The sequence below is a fragment of the Bombus fervidus genome, chromosome 4 (genome assembly GCF_041682495.2).
Source record: "Bombus fervidus isolate BK054 chromosome 4, iyBomFerv1, whole genome shotgun sequence".
Taxonomy (NCBI): domain Eukaryota; kingdom Metazoa; phylum Arthropoda; class Insecta; order Hymenoptera; family Apidae; genus Bombus; species Bombus fervidus.
The window spans coordinates 12543555-12563258 of record NC_091520.1 but is presented as its reverse complement, the minus strand read 5'-3'; the positions used below and the strand labels follow the sequence as shown (position 1 = coordinate 12563258).

Genomic DNA, 19704 nt, shown 5'->3' with positions numbered 1-19704 from the left:
GGTCTCTCCCCACTGCAGCGACCATAAACTGAATTTTGAAGCAGTGTAAAAATATATACTAATAATATCGATAGTGCGGACGAACCACCATAAGCTGTGAAATTTCTGTAAAGTAAGATATAGCAATTATGATCTATGTCTATTGTCTATGGAATGTATCCAAAATAGTAGCCCTATGAATCGTCGTGTGAGATTTCAATACACGGTGATATATATATGTACGCGTTGTATACGATTGTGCTTCAAACTTTTAAGGGGGGAGGTCTCGTGACGCTCATATCTCTCGCGATTCTCGATACTTCACAAGTGTAAATTGGGTTACCCGCCAGAATTCGAAACTATGACACCAATCACCGATGTAGACTAGGTTATTTGAAATTGCGCAACTTTTCATGCATATTCACAACGCAAAATCGGTCGAGCTCCCACTTTTTGACAAAGCTTGTCATCATACGAAAGGTACGATTCTTGTAGGAGAAGGGAAACTCAATCGAAATTTTTTTACTTTACTGTCTTTGAAGGGTCTTGGGATGCAACAAAAAATTTCAATGTCTTTGATACAATAATAGTTATAAAGTCTGTTTATATATTATTACATATAATACATTAGATTCACAATTTTTTGTTTCCAGAATTACACATTTCCTTGTAAGACATTTTCATTATTGAACCGAGAGTTGTTTCTGCTTGATTATTCCGTACTAATATTTCTTTCTACTATTTCTCTATTTCTTTGACGTAACAATCATTCTCAGATTTTTTAAACCGATTTTATGTCATTAGGATTATTTTTCTCAGCTATAGAAACTTTTCTTTGGCTCTGGTCACATCTTCCTCTTACATTTCAGATTTTTCTGTGTTATGGTTTATTGATTTGCATCCGTCCTTGATTCTATGATTATCCGAGAAAAAGTTGTAATTTCACTTTCTAAAGTAGAATCTCTACTAATGATATCATTAATATCCATGATGCTTAGGGTTTCTGTATTATAACTTTCGGTCAATAATGGTCAGGTAAGTCCTTCTTAGTTCTTCGTTTCTTTCGTTTTATCTTTAGAATAGGCTCACCTGAACATTATTAAATATTTTTTAAATATTCGACACAGGGTACGTTAAATATGCTTACAGGAGCTATGATGACAAATCGTTTAACTGTGGTTAAACGCGGTTAAATTTGCGATCTCAATTCTCTACCGTGCTGGTCCATGTGAGCACAATGTTCGGTGAGTTCTGACAGGAACTTCGTTATTTAGAACTTTTCGATATCCAATTTTGATTCGTTGGTATGATAGCTATCATTGTACCAAGTAGCTTTTACTTAACGCGATTTTAGGTTTATTTGGTTTCATTTAGTCTACATATACGTATAACAAAAATTTCCTCCTACCGTGACCTCATATCGATTTTTACAAATCGAGGGCGCGAACTAGTGCCGAGAACGCTATTGTCTTGTAGCGAATGTTATTCACTCCTAACCTAACCTATAATTTTACAAATTACCCATAGTTCTGTTTTATATATATAATCCATGTTTATTCACCATTTATTACGAAATAATAATAAACAAATATTTTACTTTCGATCAAAATATATATAACGAAAGGTAATAGATATCTTAAAAATATGAGATAATACGTGGTGTTACAATCTGTCTTTGTTGAATTTACATTTCTTATGAGGATTTAAATTTTAACTAATTATTTATCAATAAGCCTGCATTTTTAACATTAGATCATGCTGAAATCATAGTACCTGCAGAGGATACAAAAGATGAAAGTATGGAGGAAGAAGTAAATTTAACTTTGAAACTTGAAGAAACTGAATCACAGTCAGAAATAATGAAAAGTGATATAGAAGTGGACCCTGAAAATAAAAAGGAGAATTCAACTGAAGAAATTGTAAAAGAGTCACAGTTAGAAATAATTAAAAATGATGTCACAGATAAGCCTGAAAATCAACAGAGTAGTACGTTTTACCAAGAGATTATGAATGAATCACAACCTGAAATTGTAACTAAATCACAGTTAGAAATAGTCAAAAGTGATGGAAAAGAAGAACCCGAAACTAGAAAGTATGCAAAACTTCCTAAAGAAACTTTAATAGAAAATGAAAAAAATTTTATTATTAATATGGATGATAATATTGCACATTCAACAAATGTAGAAACAACAAGTGATGTTGAAATGGATGCAGAAACAGTTGTAAAGATAGCTGATGCAGAAGATCTAGAGTTAAATAAGAATGAGGAGGTCTCTAACAAGCAACAATTGGAAGATAATTTAAAGTGCGATACCAATAAAGATAATTTGAAAGATATTTTAGAAACTGCTAGTAAAGTAGAAGATATATTTTCTGAAGAACAGTGCCAAAGTACACAGGATATTGTTACAAGTATCCTAGATGATGTAAGAAATGCAACTGATTTCAAGAATATTTTAAGCACGGAAGCTGTCGTAGCAAATGAAATAGAAGAGGTTCTTCAACAATCTGGAAATATTCCATTAGCAGAAACTGAAATTGAAGAATTGACTGAAAAATTACCACAGGATTCAGAAGATATCCTGAATAAGGATATGGAAGATTCAATCTCAGAACACATAGATTCCCTAGAAGGACTATTAGGTTTAGATTTAATACCAGAGGGAGAGGATTCCTCGTTGAAAGCAACAAAAGCTGAAGAGGAACTTCAGAAATCAGACCAATTATCAAAGGTTGTAGACATGAGTCTTTTGTTAGAACAGTCAGATCCCATTTCTGACATGGCACAAACTTCTGATTATATAACACAGGTAATCAGTAGCTGTTTAACAGATCAAAATGATTTATCATTAGAAACTACAAAGAAATCCAATACAGTTGAAGTTGTTGATGATAAAGTTAAAAAATCTCCAGCTAGTGATATATTGAAAATCGATGGAAGTATAATTGTTGAGTCTATAGATAAGGATGAAAATGTTGAAGATTTACAAAAAGATTTAAAGCAAGTTACGGACCTAGAAGAAAATGAATTGGACATAGATTTTGAAGAAGCTCAATTGGAGTCCGTAGGTGATCTTGAAGACATAGAATCACAGCCAGAAATAGATAAAAATGATGTTGATGAAGAATCTGAAAATATTAAAAATGCAAGACTTTCTGAAGAAATTGTAGCGGAAGATCAAGAAAATTTAGTTATTAATATGGATGATAATACTGTAAATGCAACAAATGTGGAAACAGCGAGTGATATTGAAATAGAATTAGCTTCAGATATCTTGCTGCATAACATGGATCATAATGATAAAGCTGAAAATGTAGGAGATATACAGAAAGATTTAAAAGTGGATACTGATTTAACAGAAATCGAATTTGAGGAAGCACACCTGGAATCTGTAGGTGATCTTGAAGAAATAGAATCACAGGCAGAAATAGCTAAAAGTGATCTTGAAGAAATAGAATCACAGGCAGAAATAGCTAAAAGTGATCTTGAAGAAATAGAATCACAGGCAGAAATAACTAAAGGTGATGTTAAAGAAACAGAACCACAGGCAGAAATAGTTAAAAGTGATCTCGAAGAAATAAAATTACAGGCAGAAATAGTTAAAAGTGATCTCGAAGAAATAAAATTACAGGCAGAAATAGTTAAAAGTGATCTCGAAGAAATAAAATTACAGGCAGAAATAGTTAACAGTGATGTTAGAGAAATGGAATCACAAGTAGAAATGCCTGAAAGTGAAAGTGATGTTGAAGAAACAGAATCACAGACAGAAATAGCTAAAGGTGATGTTGAAGAAACAGAAGCACAGACAAAAATAGCTGTAGGTAACATTGAAGAAACAGAATCACAGACTGAAAGAGCTGAAGATGATGTTGAAGAAACAGAATCACAGGCAAAAATAGTTGAAGATAATACTGAAGAAACAGTATCACAGGCAGAAATAACTAAAAGCACTGCTGAAAAAGCAGAATCGCAGGCAGAAATAATTAAAGGCGATGTTGAAGAAACAGAATCAAAGGTAAAAATAAATAAAAGCAATATTGAGGAAACAGAAACACAGATAAATATAGCTAAAGGTAATGTTGAAGAAGAATCTGAGAATGAAAACAATATGGAACTTACTGAAGAAATTATTATTGAATCACAGCCAAAAATAATGAAAAGTAGTGTTGAAGAAAAGTGTGCAAATAACAAGAAAATGGAATTTACTGAAAAAATTGTAACTGAATCACAGTCAGAAATAAAGAAGTGTGATATTGAAGAAGAGTCTGAGAATAGAAAAGAACTTCCTGTAGAACTTCCTATAGAACTTCCTGCGCAGCTTCCTGAAAAAATTGTAACAGAAGATCAGGAAAATTTAGTTATTAATATGGATAATAATACTGTAAATTTGGCAAATGTAGAAAGGACAAGTAATATTGATACCTCAAATATCTTGTTGCATAATATGGATTGTTATGTGAAAGAAGAAGATGTTGGGGATTTGCAAAAAGTTTTTAAAGGAGGTACTAATTTGACAGAAAATGAATTGGGCATGGATTTTGAAGGAGCTCCACTGGAATCTGTAGGTGATCTTGAGGAAACAGAATTACAGCTAGCCAAAATTGATGCGGAAGAGGAATCTGAGAATAGAAAGCACATAGAACTTTCTGGAGAAATTGTAACTGAACCACAGCCAGAAGTAGTAAAGAATGCTGATGAGGAAGAACATGAGAATAAAAAAGCTATAGAACTCTCTGAAGAAATTATAACAAAAATCCAAGAAAATTTAGTTATTGATATGGATGTTAATGATGTAGATTTATCAAATATGGAAAGATCAAATGATATTGAAACACAATTAACCTCAGATATTCTGTTGCATAACGTGGGTCAAGATAACAAAGATAATAATTTTGAGAATTTGCAAAAGGATTTAAGAGAAGGTACTAATTTGGACATGGACTTTGAAGAAGCTCCATTGGAATCCATAGGTGATCTTGAAGAAACAGAATCACAATTAGAAATTGTTAAAAATGATATTGAAGGGGATACTTCTGAGAATAGAAAGAATGCAGGACTTTCTGAAGCAATTGTAACAGAAGATAATCCAGCAGAAGGTAATCTAGCAGAAGCTAATCTAACAGAAGCTAATCTAACAGAAGCTAATCTGACAGAAGCTAATCTGACAGAAGCTAATCTGACAGAGGATAATCTAACAGAAGCTAATCTGACAGAGGATAATCTAACAGAAGCTAATCTGACAGAGGATAATCTAACAGAGGATAATCTAACAGAGGATAATTTAACAGAAGAAAATTTAGTTACTAATATGAAAGATAATATTGCAGATTTTCCAAATATGGAAAGATCAAGTGACATTGAATTAGAATTGCCTTCAGATATCTTGCTACGTAACGTGGATCATGATGAAAATTTAGATGATGCTCGGTCTGCCATAGAAACATCTCAACCTAGTTCTGAAATATCCGAGCTTGAATCAGCTGTTAAATTTTTGCAAGAGTCTGAAGAACAAGCAATGGATTCTCCTTTGGTATTATCTCCTAAAATGATGGAAAGTGTCGTAGATGATATATCCAAACAAGCTGACGCATCATCTCTGTTTGTACCTAATGAAGATATATGCGAAAATACGTCAGAATTAGAAGTGGAACTACAGAACATCACGACGGATTCGATTTCTATTTCTGAGGCGGAAATCATCTCGGAAGCTGCGAAACTGGAAAGCGAGAGAAAACTTGCCGAGCAAATTAAAATTGATGCTTTACAAGACAAGTTTGAGATAGATGATGACAAAGAGACAATAAATGAAGGTATAATCGAAGGGAAGATAACACTATCTGAGACTAAATTTAGCGTAACACCTTTGGAGAACATCGAAATACAGCAATTACAAAACTTAGAAAGCAATAAGGTATCTGACGCAGTGTTAACATTACCACATGTTTCACCCAACGTTTTAAAGACATCCGAATCTATACCAAAAGTTTCGATTTTAGAAGAACGTCTAAGGGAACCACCCAAGATAGAAATTCCTACTACAGATGTGGCAAAAGTATCGATATCTCCGAACATCTCTAAAGATAGTCTCTTGATTCAAAAGGACGCAAAATTAATTGCCTATCAAAAGATGTTGGAGTCGCCGAAGATGTCGGATAAATCAGAATCGAAGATAGTTGACACACCACGAAAGGATTCTGAAAAACACGATTTCGAAAATGTCGGATCTCCACGAATCATTTTAAAGATAGCAAAGTCTGCAATTACTGATTGTGGCGAACCAAGATCGCCTAAAAGTCCGAAGATCAGATCTGCGACCAACTCGCCAAATCCTGAAGATAGTCCAGGTCAAAAACTAGGGAAAATAAAATTGAAATTATCTAAAGGAGGTCATCCTTCTATAATATCTAATGAGAACATTGAAGAAGTTGGACAATGGTATTCTGAAGGATCATCATCGTTGTCTCCTCTTGGTATGAAGATTAAATTTTCAAAATCCGGGGATCCATCTATAGTTTCCGCTGAGAAATACGAATCGATCGATGATTGTAAAGAAGGTAAACATAAATTCGAAGAAACTGTGCGAACAGAATCACCGATTGGAATGAAAATCAAGTTATCAAAAAGTGGTGATGCGTCTATAGTGCAACAAGATGCAAAAGAAATGCAGATAAAGCATAAAGATAAACTAGATATGGTTCAGGAAAGTCCAAAGAGAACGGAATCTCCAATTGGAATGAAAATTAAGCTTTCAAAGACTGGAGACGCCTCGATAATACAATCCGAGAGACAAGATTTTTTGGAAGAATATAAAGATAATGTGCAAATAAAACCAAAGGAGAAGCTTGAATCATGTTATGGTTCTCCCAAGAGAACTGACTCTCCTATAGGAATGAAAATCAAGCTATCTAAAAGTGGGGACGCTTCGATCGTTTCTCCGGATTTGCCAGAAGAAAATAAAGATATCAACAAAATGAAAGATAAATTAGAGTTATCTCCAGAAATTCCAAAGAGAACCGAATCCCCAATTGGAATGAAAATTAAGCTAGCAAAAACGAAGGGTGGCGGAGCTTCTATAATATCGGTAGAAAACTCTGAAGAAGTAAAAGACAAACTAGAAATTTCAGATATTCCCAAACGGACGGAATCGCCGCTTGGAATGAAGATCAAATTGTCCAAAACTGGAGATGCATCGATCGTTCATTCAGAAGTATTGGACGAAATTAAAGATAAAATGGATACAGTTCAAGATGCGTCGAAATCATTAGAATCATCACATATTGAGGTCCCGGAAGAAGAGCAATCAGTGGAAACTATACATGAAACTTCAACAAAAATCGATTCGCCTCTTGGTATGAAGATCAAGCTTTCTAAGTTTGGTGACGCATCCATAGTTTCTTTAGAAAAGCAAGAACAACTGGAAGAAAGTCCCAAGAGAACAGAATCACCTCTTGGTATGAAGATCAAACTATCTAAAAGTGGCGACGCTTCTATTATACAAACTGATACGTCTGAAGATGCGAATAAAACGATACGAACAATCGAGGCAGAACATTCTAAAACCACTGATGCTTCTTTAGGTATGAAGATAAAGTTGTTAAAAACCGGAGACGCCTCTATAGTAGATCCAGAAAAGAAGGATAGAGAACAGAGACGTCGAGATGCTGAATCATCTCTGGAAATGAAAATTAAACTATCTAAAGTGGGTCATCCAACAATAGTGGCTTGCGATAATCAAGCGGAAGTATATAAGTCCAAAGAAGCTGTTGATCCGTCTCAAAATTTTGCGCAAAGATACAAAGAGCCTGGGCAAATCGGACACAAAGAACCTGCACTAAAGATTCTTAAAAGTGGTAATTCGACTATTTTACAAAGCAATCGTTCAGAACTGACTATTGAGCCAGTGCAAATGCAGGGAAAAAAATTAGAGAATGTGATTGAAATGTCTCCAAAGCGGAAAGATATCACCATCGCGCCGATCGAATCAAAAAAGTCCAAGCTGGAAACTCAGCTTACTCAAATTTTACCTGAGGTTACTATTCAACCTGTAACGTCTAGGGAACAGAAGCAATTCTTGTTCGATCCAAAAAACAGTGCAATCAGTCTTCAACAGATGAATGTGATAAATCAAGAAATCAGTATTACTCAAGTGAGACCTCAAAAGTCGACTGATGCTTCTATGAATGAGAAATTGAAGGATATTTTATCGAAAAACGTATCCGGTTCTCCACTGAATTCCGACTGTGAAATTATAGAACACCGTTCAGAATTGATAATAGTAAATGAGAACTCAAACTCAAGCCAGGATGTTGTCATAATAGAAGAGGTATCTACAAATAGAATGCCAGAAGTTAAGGTGCCCAAGAAAAGAGGTAGACCCAGAAGGAATCCATTACCACAAGGAATTACTCATCCTCCACCTCATTTGTTAATGTCTAGGGATTCTTTGCCTTTAGACGATGCACAACAGATGCAACAACCACAAGTACCTCATTTTCCACAATCCAGAGAGAATGAGAGACCTAAGAGAACCTGCAGAAGCCAGAAGAGTTATGCACCTCCTAGAAGAGGTAGAGGGCGAGGTTTGTATCTTAAACTTTTCATATGCAAATATTATAATATTCTTTTTCATATTTTACCTACTATTTTTCTTTGTTTCTTCTTTTTCGTTTCTAATTCATTAGGTCGAGGAAAGCGAAAATTGGATGCTGTGGATCCTCAGATAATGAAGAAGCCTAGAATCGAGCAAGATCTAAACGCGATAGAAGCGTCTACTACAGCTGTAATAACAATAGATGATTCTGGGTTGCAACAAGAACCTTTCATAAAGTCACCAGAATTGTATAAAGCTCTTAAACAACCAGCAATGGACTCCAAAATTGTTAATTCTTCGGGTAAAGTCAACAAGAAGATTATGGGACAAAAGAATGGCGGAGTAAAAAGTGCAAATATAGTTAATAACACGCTTCCAGACTCCACGGGTATGCAATCGGAAACAAACAAAACACCAGAGATGCGATTACCTAAACCCATATCGAATGACGTTAAGGATAAAAAGTTGGCTGACATCGTTCCTGAAAGAATGCAAAAGACTGCAACGAAATTAGATTCAGATAATAGATCTGATAAACCGATGGAAAATGCAAAATTGGAAAACAAGGACATGTTAGTACCACCCGGACATCCAAATTGGTTAACACCAGCATCGAAACGAACAGAAAATACTACAAAGCATGAGAATATGTCTATGGTACAAGTAATAGATGAGGAAACAAGAATGAGTGCAGAATCAGGTTCCAGATCTCAGACTCCAGCCAGAAATATTTCTGCACCAGGTATGATTTTTACGCTTTTTACAAATTACTACATCATTTATATTGCTTATCAATTGTATAAATAACACAACAATTATTATGTTACATTTATTTACATATTTTACACTTATATTAATTATTATAAATTTGCGATATAGATAAATGACAGTAATAACTTTATTTTACTTTACTTATGTATATTAATATTAATTATAAACTAATTATATGGCCTACATAAGATATGTTTTTTATTATATTTTAAAAATGAATTACTAAGGTAAAAAGCATATTAACTTATAGCATATATAACCCATAGTCATCATATGACTAAACTAAATTAAAAGATAAATGCATTGGTAGACCTCCAAGCAAGGTATCTATAAATAGATCTTTTTCTTGTGTCCTAACATCTCTCAAGTACCTAAATGTGAAATAGATGTATTTCAATCAAGCATAAAAAGTACTGTTATTCCAAAACAGAATTTTTAAATCATGATGATTAGAGTTTTATCTATTACTTATATTTAATCTATCAATTTTTAAAAATATTTCTATCTTGGAGGATTTAATAACATTGATATTGAAAGTTAATTTTAACTGTGAATAAGCTGACATTTTTTTTTAAGTTCCATTTATCTTAGTTTCAGTATAAAGCACATAATTATTTTATTCAATATCTTTTTTCCCATAATTGTTATTCTATAATTCAAATTATACAATAGTACATATAATACTATTATAATAATAATAGTAATAATAATTACTATAGCCTCTGATACCATAGTAAATGAGGAGTCTCAAGGAAGTGTACTTAGTACTGCAACTACGGAGTCAGAAAAAGTAAAGGTCAAGAATCGAAGAATGGAAATTAATTTTGATCCAGACGAAGGACCATTTACAGTCGATAAAATTGCTGAATATGAATGGCCACTTGACCGTAAAGGTGAAACCTTTATGATACAAGAACAAATATCTCAATATCTTGGTGTAAAATCTTTTAAAAGAAAATACCCAGATTTGAAGAGAAGAGTTGTGGATATGGAAGAAAGGAATTATTTGAGAGAAAATGGTTTGGTTAGCGAGGCAATGTGTGATATGGGTAAGTCACTCACTACGTACATGTAAATTGTATTTGTTTACTAATGTACTCTCCTTTTAACATTAACATAGGTCTAACTGCTATATGCAGTTCAGAAGTATTAGATGTAATGTGTAGTGATTTCCCAGATCAGTATGAAGAATATCGCAAACATATGCGTGAGAAGCAAGTAAAAGAACATTCCAAAAAACAGAAAGAATTAACAGCAGCTGCAAATGCAGAAAAAAATAGAATTGATCTAGCAGAAATGGCAGTTCAGTCTGCATTATCTTGGAATATTAGCTTAAATAAAGCTCGACGAGAAAATAGGAAATGCAGCTTAGACTTACAAACTTTCACAATCCATGTGCCAAAGAAACAACAGGAAGTTGAGTCGGAACGCAGAATTGGTCACTATCCTGTTGCGTTGATACCAGGGCAGTATACAGATTATTACCGCGAATACACACCAGCTGAGTTACGGTATTATCCTCTAAATACTGTTCTTTATGGTCCCATGAGGCCAAATGAACGTAAATTTGATAGCCAATCAGAAGGATCTCAAAGTGATACCGATAGTGATTCATCTTCAGATGATTCAAGGTATATCCCATCATTTTAAACAATTAGTATTTTAATATTTCGTGAAAAAACAGCTGATTTTTTTTATGTAGTTCGACTTCTAGCGAGGGAACGCAAGATACCGAAGGCTCACAATCTACAATGGATGACGTAGATATGGAAATAACAAATCGAAAAGATGAAATAAAATTAAAGTGCAAGATGTGTTTGAAAACTTTAAATAAACATAGTAAAAATGAAGTATTAATTCAATGTGGTACATGTAATGGACATGGTAATTACTTTATTAATCTATTATCCTTTACTGGTATATTCTTTATTGTTTTACAATATAAATCATAATATTTTTATTGCAGTCCATCCATCGTGTATAGATTTAACATTAGACATGGTTCCTCATATCCAATCATATGCATGGCAATGCACAGATTGTAAAACTTGCGCTCAGTGCCATGATCCTGCAGACGAAGATAAAATGCTGTTTTGTGATATGTGCGATAGAGGGTATGTTTTTCTGTTTTATTACAAAAATAAAATATATGATAACATATATTTGTGTAATATTTAATACTATTCAGATATCATATTTATTGTGTTGGTCTCCGACGAGTACCGCAAGGAAGATGGCATTGCCAAGAATGTGCTGTCTGTGTGAATTGTGGCTCAAGAGAACCTGGTGGTATAAATTCTGATAGAAATAGTGTCGCTCAGTGGCAACATGAATATAAGAAGGGTGACAAGAATACTCGCGTTTATGTTTCTACGCTATGCGTTCCATGCTCGAAGTAAGTAATACTAATTCTTTTCCCTTCATCTTATGGTGTGATGTATGAGTGAAGATGTGATTCAGAATACACATACTAAATGTTAGTCCTCAAGTTTTCACGGGGCTTCGTTACTGCTTCACGACTTCCACAATTCACACAAAACTCCTTTGTTATAGAAGTTTTTGAACTAATGTTTAGTGTTCAGTTTTATCATATCTGAATCCTTAGATTACGAAAGTTGAATATAATACAATTATTTGCTTAGTTGATAACATTTATAAATGTTAATAATATACATTCATTTGTACTTAATTTATCCGTGCATGACTGAGATAACAAAAAATCGTTCTAAGGTTCAGGTTTTTATTAATTAAAATTATACTAAATTCTGACATTATAATAGACCCTCATCCAAGTTCACTAACCCCATGATCTTTATGCAATAACAAGGCTATGGCGAAAGGGTCGCTATTGCCCGCACTGCAGTCGCTGTCATACTGCCCCAAGACTTGACCTGGAAGTGAATCTAGTGCATTGCAGCGCATGTGACAAATATCTGCACTTAGGTATTGACACAAATTCCATATAATTCCGCTATATACTTTTCATTGCATGTTGTTGCGTTTGCATGTTTCATCAAATGTAATTGTCTTTAAAAATAATGTAAACATTTGAAATATGTATGAGAGGTTTTAGGTATAATAAAATACTAAATATGAAAAATTATTTGGTGATGTAGATACATATATTAATATATGTGCATAACGCACAGAAGTTGTTATCATTAGTGTTATTAATATTTTCTTACAGGTTGCGTGGAGACCAAGGGAATGCCGCTAGACAGGAAAAATTATCTATGTGATTTCTGTGCACCAAATCGTCAGCAAATGGTGAAATCATTAATATCGAGAACATTGAGAACGTAAACAAAAATAAAATTTTTATTTCAGCTCGGGAAGTGTATAAAATGTGAATCACGCGCGTAAATGATGAAAGTTTTTATTTATGTGGACAATGAATACATTGTGAAGTCTTAAGTATGTAATTGATTTATCATGAAATGTTTCGTACGAATTTTATGAGCGAATGAAATATCATTGTAAATAATTGTATGATTATGCTGAATTTAAAAAATTAACGTTTTGTTATACAGTAATGAATATAAAACTAACTGCATATAAAACTTAGAATATAAAGAAATCTCTCTTTAAATGTTAATGTTCAGTAAAAATCTTAAGGATTCTAATTTTTTTATAATTTTTATCCTTTTATTTTTAGATATTAATTTTCCTTTATGAAGATATTGCTGCAAAATGAATCGAGGAGAAATCAATTTTTTTGTTATATATGAATTGTGTTTATAATTTATCTTCTTTTTCCATTACTTATAGATAGAAATTACGTATCACGATAAGAAATAATTATGGGAGAAGACTGCTTCATAGAATTATATAAATTTTCTAATGATTTTTAACATTTCTTTTTAAATGTATATAATGTGGTTTTTTTTAATATTTACATTTGTTACATGCTTATACACAAGTTCAATAATAACTTATAGAATTAATTTTAATTTATAAGAAACTTAACAATTTTATAATTTATTAGTACGTTTTCTAAAAAAGCACTGAGAATTAATGCGTATGTATATTGAAGGCAAAAAAGGGAGTATAATAAAATATGAAACAAAATAGCAATTTCTTAAAAATATATATCACTTTCTTTATTTTTCTTTGCAATATAATCCTCGGAATAGTATTTTGTTGCGAGAGTTGTATGCCTTGCAAATATCTTTTTACATATTTATAGTAACGCAGTATCCACGTCGTGAACAGTATATTTCATGTTCCTCGTATCAGAATTTTATCTTTCCCTGACATTCACACGTAATTGATAACCAATTGTCGTTTTCGAAACTAATTACATTTTATAATACATTGCAAAAATGTTTTAGATTATTTAATAATATGTACAAGAAAATAAGATGGCATAAAAATCGATTAAACAATGTCCAAATTGTAAAATACAAACTTTGGCATATCGTTGCATGAATATTATACTGTCAAAAATATTTTAATATATGTATAGCACATCGTTTTTGTACAAGATGTATCTTTAAAACATTAGATCAATATTGCAGAAACTACCGAGGATTTAAACAATACCTTTTTTGCGGAACAGACATTTTGTTATATCTTTTTGCAAAGCTACATGCCTGCCATTTAATATAAAGTCTAAATGATAGCGGAACAACATCGGCAGCATTTCAAAAGTGAAAGAAGATAATCGTTGAGAAGTGCGTGTTTTAAATTTCCGCGTATCGTTCCAGTCTCCTTTTTTTTCTTTTTTCTCTTTTTTTAAATGTTTTTGCCTAAAATTAGAGAGGGCATAAACTAGGTTTTTTTCATATCTGATGTTAGAATGTATAGTTTCTCCTAGTATGTCTGATACATTTTTTTATATTCAGTTTACTTTGAGCGCTACTATAAAAATGACTGTGCACGCTTTCAAATTCTTCCATAAAATCACACACTTAACACTCCGCACGTATCGTGAAATTGTGAAAAATAGAAAATAACTTGAGCAAAAACGAGGCATAGCATACAGCACACGTTATGAGATGGCATAACGTGTTTTACATTATGTAGAACACTTATACTAACGAGACAAAATGACTTAAAATCACTAACGTCTCGTTGACTAGCCGAATATAAATACACTATTGACAGATGTCAAGTGAATTCTGAGCAAACCCAACAAGCAATCAGTAGAAAAGGTGAAAAATAACGTTTACATTCGAGCACTGATACTGCTAAGTAATTATCCTTTAGAATATATAAAGTTTTACAATCGTGGTCGAGTTTCCACATAGCCGTTAATTATTTTCATATTCTTATCAAAATCAATTTGTTCTTGGTTCATATATCTATTGATCGAAATAATTTAAACGGCAAATAAAATCTTTGCAATGTTTATACGAGACAATAATATTAATGTAAATAATTGACAACGTAAAAACTATTGTTAGGCTTTACTCGTGTCTGATACCACATATAGATAAAAATGTACTGAAATTATGTAAGTGCGTTGCCGGTATAATAGTAGTGACTAAATTTCGTGTAGAAAATTTAGAAAGAATGTCCTGAATAAAATTCGGTCCTGGCGAACTGCCGACTTTGTAGAAGATGCGTAGATTGCATGTCGGATTTACAGTTTGGGATCCCTTTGTAAGTTTACACAATACATATTCGAGTGCTTCTGTTAGTTCGTTTACAGTTAACTCTGTAGAAGATAAATTCGTCTCTGCGGCTAAATTACCAGTTGAATTGGACGAACCTAATTAGGATAGAATACTTTTTATTTGTTTACGAAAAGTTGTAAAAATATTCAAACAAAAATATGTACCAGTGGACATATAACACACAATTGCTGAAACGTTATTTTCGTAATTCCATCTACGCCTTATTGCCACTTTGAAATTGCCTACGCATTTACCAGTCTCTTCATCTGTAAAAAAATGAGTTTTAAAAATATTGCTTAATAAAGATTAGTCCTTCATATACTTACATTCAAATCTATTATTATCTCTATGAGCCCAAACGCACCATTCAACCTGAGCACCACGTGGAAGATTCGGTACAACGATGTAATCCACAATAGCATTATTTGTTCGCTTCTCCCATTCCTTTCGTGCATCTGGTATATAACTAGAATGAGTCAAAAAACAAATACCTTGCACAATATCCCTGAGTTGCGTATTCGAGTCCATAGCTTTAACAATACGATCTATATGCCTCAACGTTAAACGACATTGCCTTTTAATATTTAAGTCCAGAATAGTCATACTACCAGGCACCAGTGGTATTTGGCCAGCAACTGAGATAATATCACCCACCTATCAAATAAACAATTAAAATTTCTGTTGTGAAAAATGATATAATTATTTTTTTATATGTATACTGATTAAAATTGATTCAGAATTATTAGTGTCATTTAAATGTTTTTTTATATTACTTATTAAATGTTCAATTTCTTATTTTCATTCTAAAAAATTTTATTTTGTTTACCTCACTGTTATGTTTCTTTTGTAAACCAGATGTGTGTGCGTGCGCGTATGAATGCGCACATACACACATTTTGTCTACATATACACACAGAGACGCGCACGCAAATTGGTTTGTAACGGTAGTACACTCACACGAACAGCTTGAGAATAAGGACCAATGTTTGCAGGTGCCCAGTGACTTATGCTCTGAACATGCATTGTATGTCGTTTGTGAATTTTCTTATCACCACAGTCTTGAGTTTCTTTATAGGCTATAGCATCAAGTACAACATGTATATTTAACGGACATTCCACACATACACGAACTGGTGGATTTGTTTTGTTCAAACATGAGATATAAACCTCGTTTATAGATATGTAATTCGACATATCTTTTATATATAACGTTACGGCAACGATGTCCGATATTTGAAGATTTTCCTTTTTGACTAGACCTAGACAGTCGATACGTGTGTTTTATCAATCTACATCAAATCCAAAATACGATATTACACGAAAAAAAAAAAAAAAATGAACTAAAAGATGATTTAAAAAACTTAAAGTTTACCTACTGCTTAATTTCTCCAATGCCTCTCGCATCGCAGATTTAGCATCTGGATGTTTACCAGCGATACCGCCAAACCAGAACCAGCCGGTTTGATTTCTGTTTACTACTGGCACATCAGGATAGTCTTCTTCCTCATATAAAATTTCCATAGGACTCGGTGGGTTAAATTGACCTATTATTGTTGTAAATTGAATTAATTTATTATGTGATAAACAAGATAATCTGATCGATTAAAATTTACCAGAATTCGAAGTTCTTAGATTATTGTCTGTACAATCATGTTCATCGTTTTCATCTTCCGATAAATTACAGCCGTCGTGTAATTCTGGTCCAACTATTTCTGTAATGTAATCAGATGGGGTTTTAATAGGAACATTTTTTAATCTTTCTTGTAATGTTAAACCTTCTAGACCATCCTGAAAAAGTTTTTCTTGGTTATTTATGGGTTTATTTAGAAATTCATAAAAATATAAAATATTTCAACTTACATTTTTTTCTTGTACATGAATTTTTTTAAAGTTTATATATCCGACGGGTGCTATGTTATCATTTGAGTGAACTACACTTTCATATTCATCTCTAGAATAAAATAAAAAGTACATATATGTACTCGTTTTACATTCATGTTGATAATAAATTTGAGAACTTACATTACAATACTTTTATTAAATAAGGGGCAATCTAATATAAAGGTTTCATATTCTCCTCCCTCTCCACATATGTTAACACCATATTTTTCTTTCTATAAGTAAACATATAGCTATTAACATAATATATATATATCTACTCGTTTACAATTTCAATAAGTTTTCTTTGCATATACTTTTTTTATATGAGCTATTTATATTTGGAGTACTTCCAATATAAGATGAAATCAAAGGAAAATCTTTTGTATTAAATTAATCATTAAGACATTTTACTTACTATTTTGGCAAGATGGGATTGCATTTCAGAAAGTGATTTACCCAAATGCCTTGGTTCAAGGCCTAAAGCTGCCACCTTAATTATAACTGCATTTACAGAACTTTCTATCATTTCTTTTAACAATTCATCTTGGTCTCTTCTCCATAGATATGATAGAGAAACAAGTCCTAAACGACTACATCTGAAAATAAACTTTCAATATATTAGATATTTTTGTCTTTATCAAATTAAAAAATAAAATCTTTATTTTCTGTTTCATAAACTTTTTCATAAGAATTAAACATTTAAAAATCTGCATTAAATAATTACACATTTTCCACACGAATTCGTTGATAATCACTCAGAATAGCTCCTGATGAAACAGCTTCTATATTCTCTTTTTCCTAAGGAGTCAACGAAGTTAAAATAATTAAACTAACAAAATTATCCTATAATGTATTTTTTATATCTTACCTTCACTTTACTTAACAACCTAAAGAGATCTTCAACTTCATCATTTTCTGTTGGATAATAATACTTTTCTTGCATTTTTGACCTACCAAAGGTTGGTTCACGATACATTGGTAAACCTATAGCTTCTGCAATGTATTCAACACCTTGATATCCAACAGTTTGAAACATAAATGAATCTAGTTCATCTATAAATCAGTTGTTTCATTAGTTATAATATATTTAAATAGATTGAAAGATTTTATCAGCTATTATTTACCCTTTCCAACAGGATATAAATTAGCTAGGGCCACAATATCATGGCCTGCAGCTATACATTGCATCATATTAAAGCAGGAGTCTTTACCACCACTGACTAGTGCAACAACCCTCATTTTGTTTAATTTACACTAGAATCTCTCAAAAAAGCTTATCAAGAGCTTAAAGTAAAGTTAAATCTCAATATATTGTTTCAGACAAACATCTGTAATAAAGCAATAAAAAAACCCAATAATAATGATAATTTTATCATATTGACATGTCAAATGTGGAAATAATTCTATTATTATGAAAGTAGACAAATAAGATTACAAATGGTTTTTTAGATACTATGTATATCTATATGTATGTATAAATGTATAAACAGATACAGAAAAAATAGCTTAATAACCCAAATATTTATAAAGAATCATTCCTTTATTTGCAACATTTATATGAGGACAAACTATTTAAATATAGATTAACAAATATTTACTACTGGGGGTAAGAAAATATCTAAACTACAAACAACATAATGATAGGAGCTTGTAACATATTTTAGATTACATATGTATATATACTACTTGCAAATATATATTAAGCCAAAATTAAATTTACAATGTATCTACACAGATGTTTATCTTGAATGGTCTAATATATAAATAATACAATAAGCATTATTATTTTTCAATAAATATTTAAGAATATATTCAGGAAAGTTCTTTTTTTCTTTTCTTAGTTCTAACATGTTTTCAATAGAGAAAAAGGTATGTACTATCTTAATGAATAAAATCTCGTAGGAGAGAAGCACAAAAAGGATATCAGATATTAAATTTAACTTATTAATATGTGTAACAATTGGCTGGTGAACAAAAATTAATCACTGTACTATTCTAAACAGTAAACGTCACATAATCCGAAAAAATGTAGACAGAACCTAGATTCTTTTTAGGATGGTTATAGAACTTGATGTGAAATAAAATATCTAACATTAATGAGATGTTAAGGAAAAAATCAGCTATTATTAAGGAAAAAAAGAATACCTACGGAGAGATTTTTTGGTTATTGCCGATCTCGGCTAAACGAGAAATATTACGGAATGACGCCCAGCAATGAATTGCACAGGGAACGCAAACAATAATTTCGAACTTATGTATGCTAAAATAAACTCTAAATTCTCAACAAATGTAATATTTACATTAAATTGGCGATGAAAGTTCCTTACACGGCAAAGTCTATCAGAGACTGCGATTGCTTGATAGTGGCGCCTCTTAGTGATAAAACTTTCAACATAAACTGTAGAATTGAGGTTATGACTTATTTTAATTCTATGATTATTTATAACAATTATTAAACAATTTACTTTCTGTATTCGTCCTTAATATACGTTACATTTACTATTATCGCAAGCTATTATTTACAATTTGGCGAATTTGTTACAAAAATTGATGTAGCCTACGAAAAATTCTCAGACATAATTCGTGCCACTATACCTCGTGACATCATCAATGTATAAAGTATATCGATGTCTCGTTATTTCAATCTGCTTCTATGCTATAATTTGCTGATTGTGATATAACTTAAACCAAATTGTAATTTAATCGTAATTCCTTCCTCTTTATATGTATTTATTTATAATTTTTCATACATCCATCTACATCAAAAAATAAGAATATGATTTGTTGCAAAGATCAAATATATAGCATCAAATATCAAATGTGTATTGCAATACAATTGGGTTGAAATAGTTTTCAAATTCATG

General features: G+C 32.0%; 2 protein-coding genes and 1 long non-coding RNA gene across 9 annotated transcripts; 1 reads left to right on the top strand and 2 right to left on the bottom strand.

Moving 5' to 3' along the window:
* Positions 1–553: 553 nt before the first annotated feature.
* On the bottom strand, positions 554–1256 carry LOC139986387 (uncharacterized). The gene is made up of 2 exons (XR_011799633.1): positions 1127–1256; positions 554–1068 (listed from the first exon to the last, which is right to left on the bottom strand). It is a non-coding gene; the product is annotated as an uncharacterized lncRNA (long non-coding RNA).
* On the top strand, positions 1115–12964 carry E(y)3 (PHD finger protein enhancer of yellow 3). Of its 5 annotated transcripts, none has more exons than XM_072001651.1 (11): positions 1115–1223; positions 1732–3459; positions 3502–8559; positions 8662–9312; positions 10061–10390; positions 10462–10972; positions 11044–11225; positions 11308–11455; positions 11530–11736; positions 12169–12284; positions 12529–12964. In XM_072001651.1, exons 1-11 carry the CDS (start codon positions 1217–1219, stop codon positions 12642–12644), a joined length of 9054 nt encoding a protein of 3017 aa, XP_071857752.1. In that variant the 5' UTR covers positions 1115–1216; the 3' UTR covers positions 12645–12964. The 5 variants fall into 5 exon arrangements, with proteins under 5 accessions (XP_071857752.1, XP_071857753.1, XP_071857751.1 ...); XM_072001652.1 differs by having other exon boundaries at positions 1732–8559; positions 8662–8871; positions 8950–9312; XM_072001650.1 differs by having other exon boundaries at positions 1732–8559; positions 10076–10390.
* A 451-nt stretch (positions 12965–13415) lies between these two features.
* Positions 13416–19285, bottom strand: LOC139986381 (uncharacterized). 3 transcript variants are annotated; one of them, XM_072001670.1, is made up of 13 exons: positions 19141–19285; positions 17965–18168; positions 17709–17893; positions 17565–17638; positions 17256–17436; positions 16982–17073; positions 16820–16910; positions 16573–16747; positions 16336–16503; positions 15917–16218; positions 15286–15613; positions 15124–15225; positions 13416–15054 (listed from the first exon to the last, which is right to left on the bottom strand). In XM_072001670.1, the coding sequence occupies exons 2-13, from the start codon at positions 18077–18079 to the stop codon at positions 14750–14752; spliced, it is 2118 nt and encodes a 705-aa protein (XP_071857771.1). In that variant the 5' UTR covers positions 18080–18168; positions 19141–19285; the 3' UTR covers positions 13416–14749. The 3 variants fall into 3 exon arrangements, with proteins under 3 accessions (XP_071857771.1, XP_071857770.1, XP_071857769.1); XM_072001669.1 differs by having other exon boundaries at positions 18986–19205; XM_072001668.1 differs by having other exon boundaries at positions 18990–19205.
* Between the last annotated feature and the right edge of the window lie 419 nt (positions 19286–19704).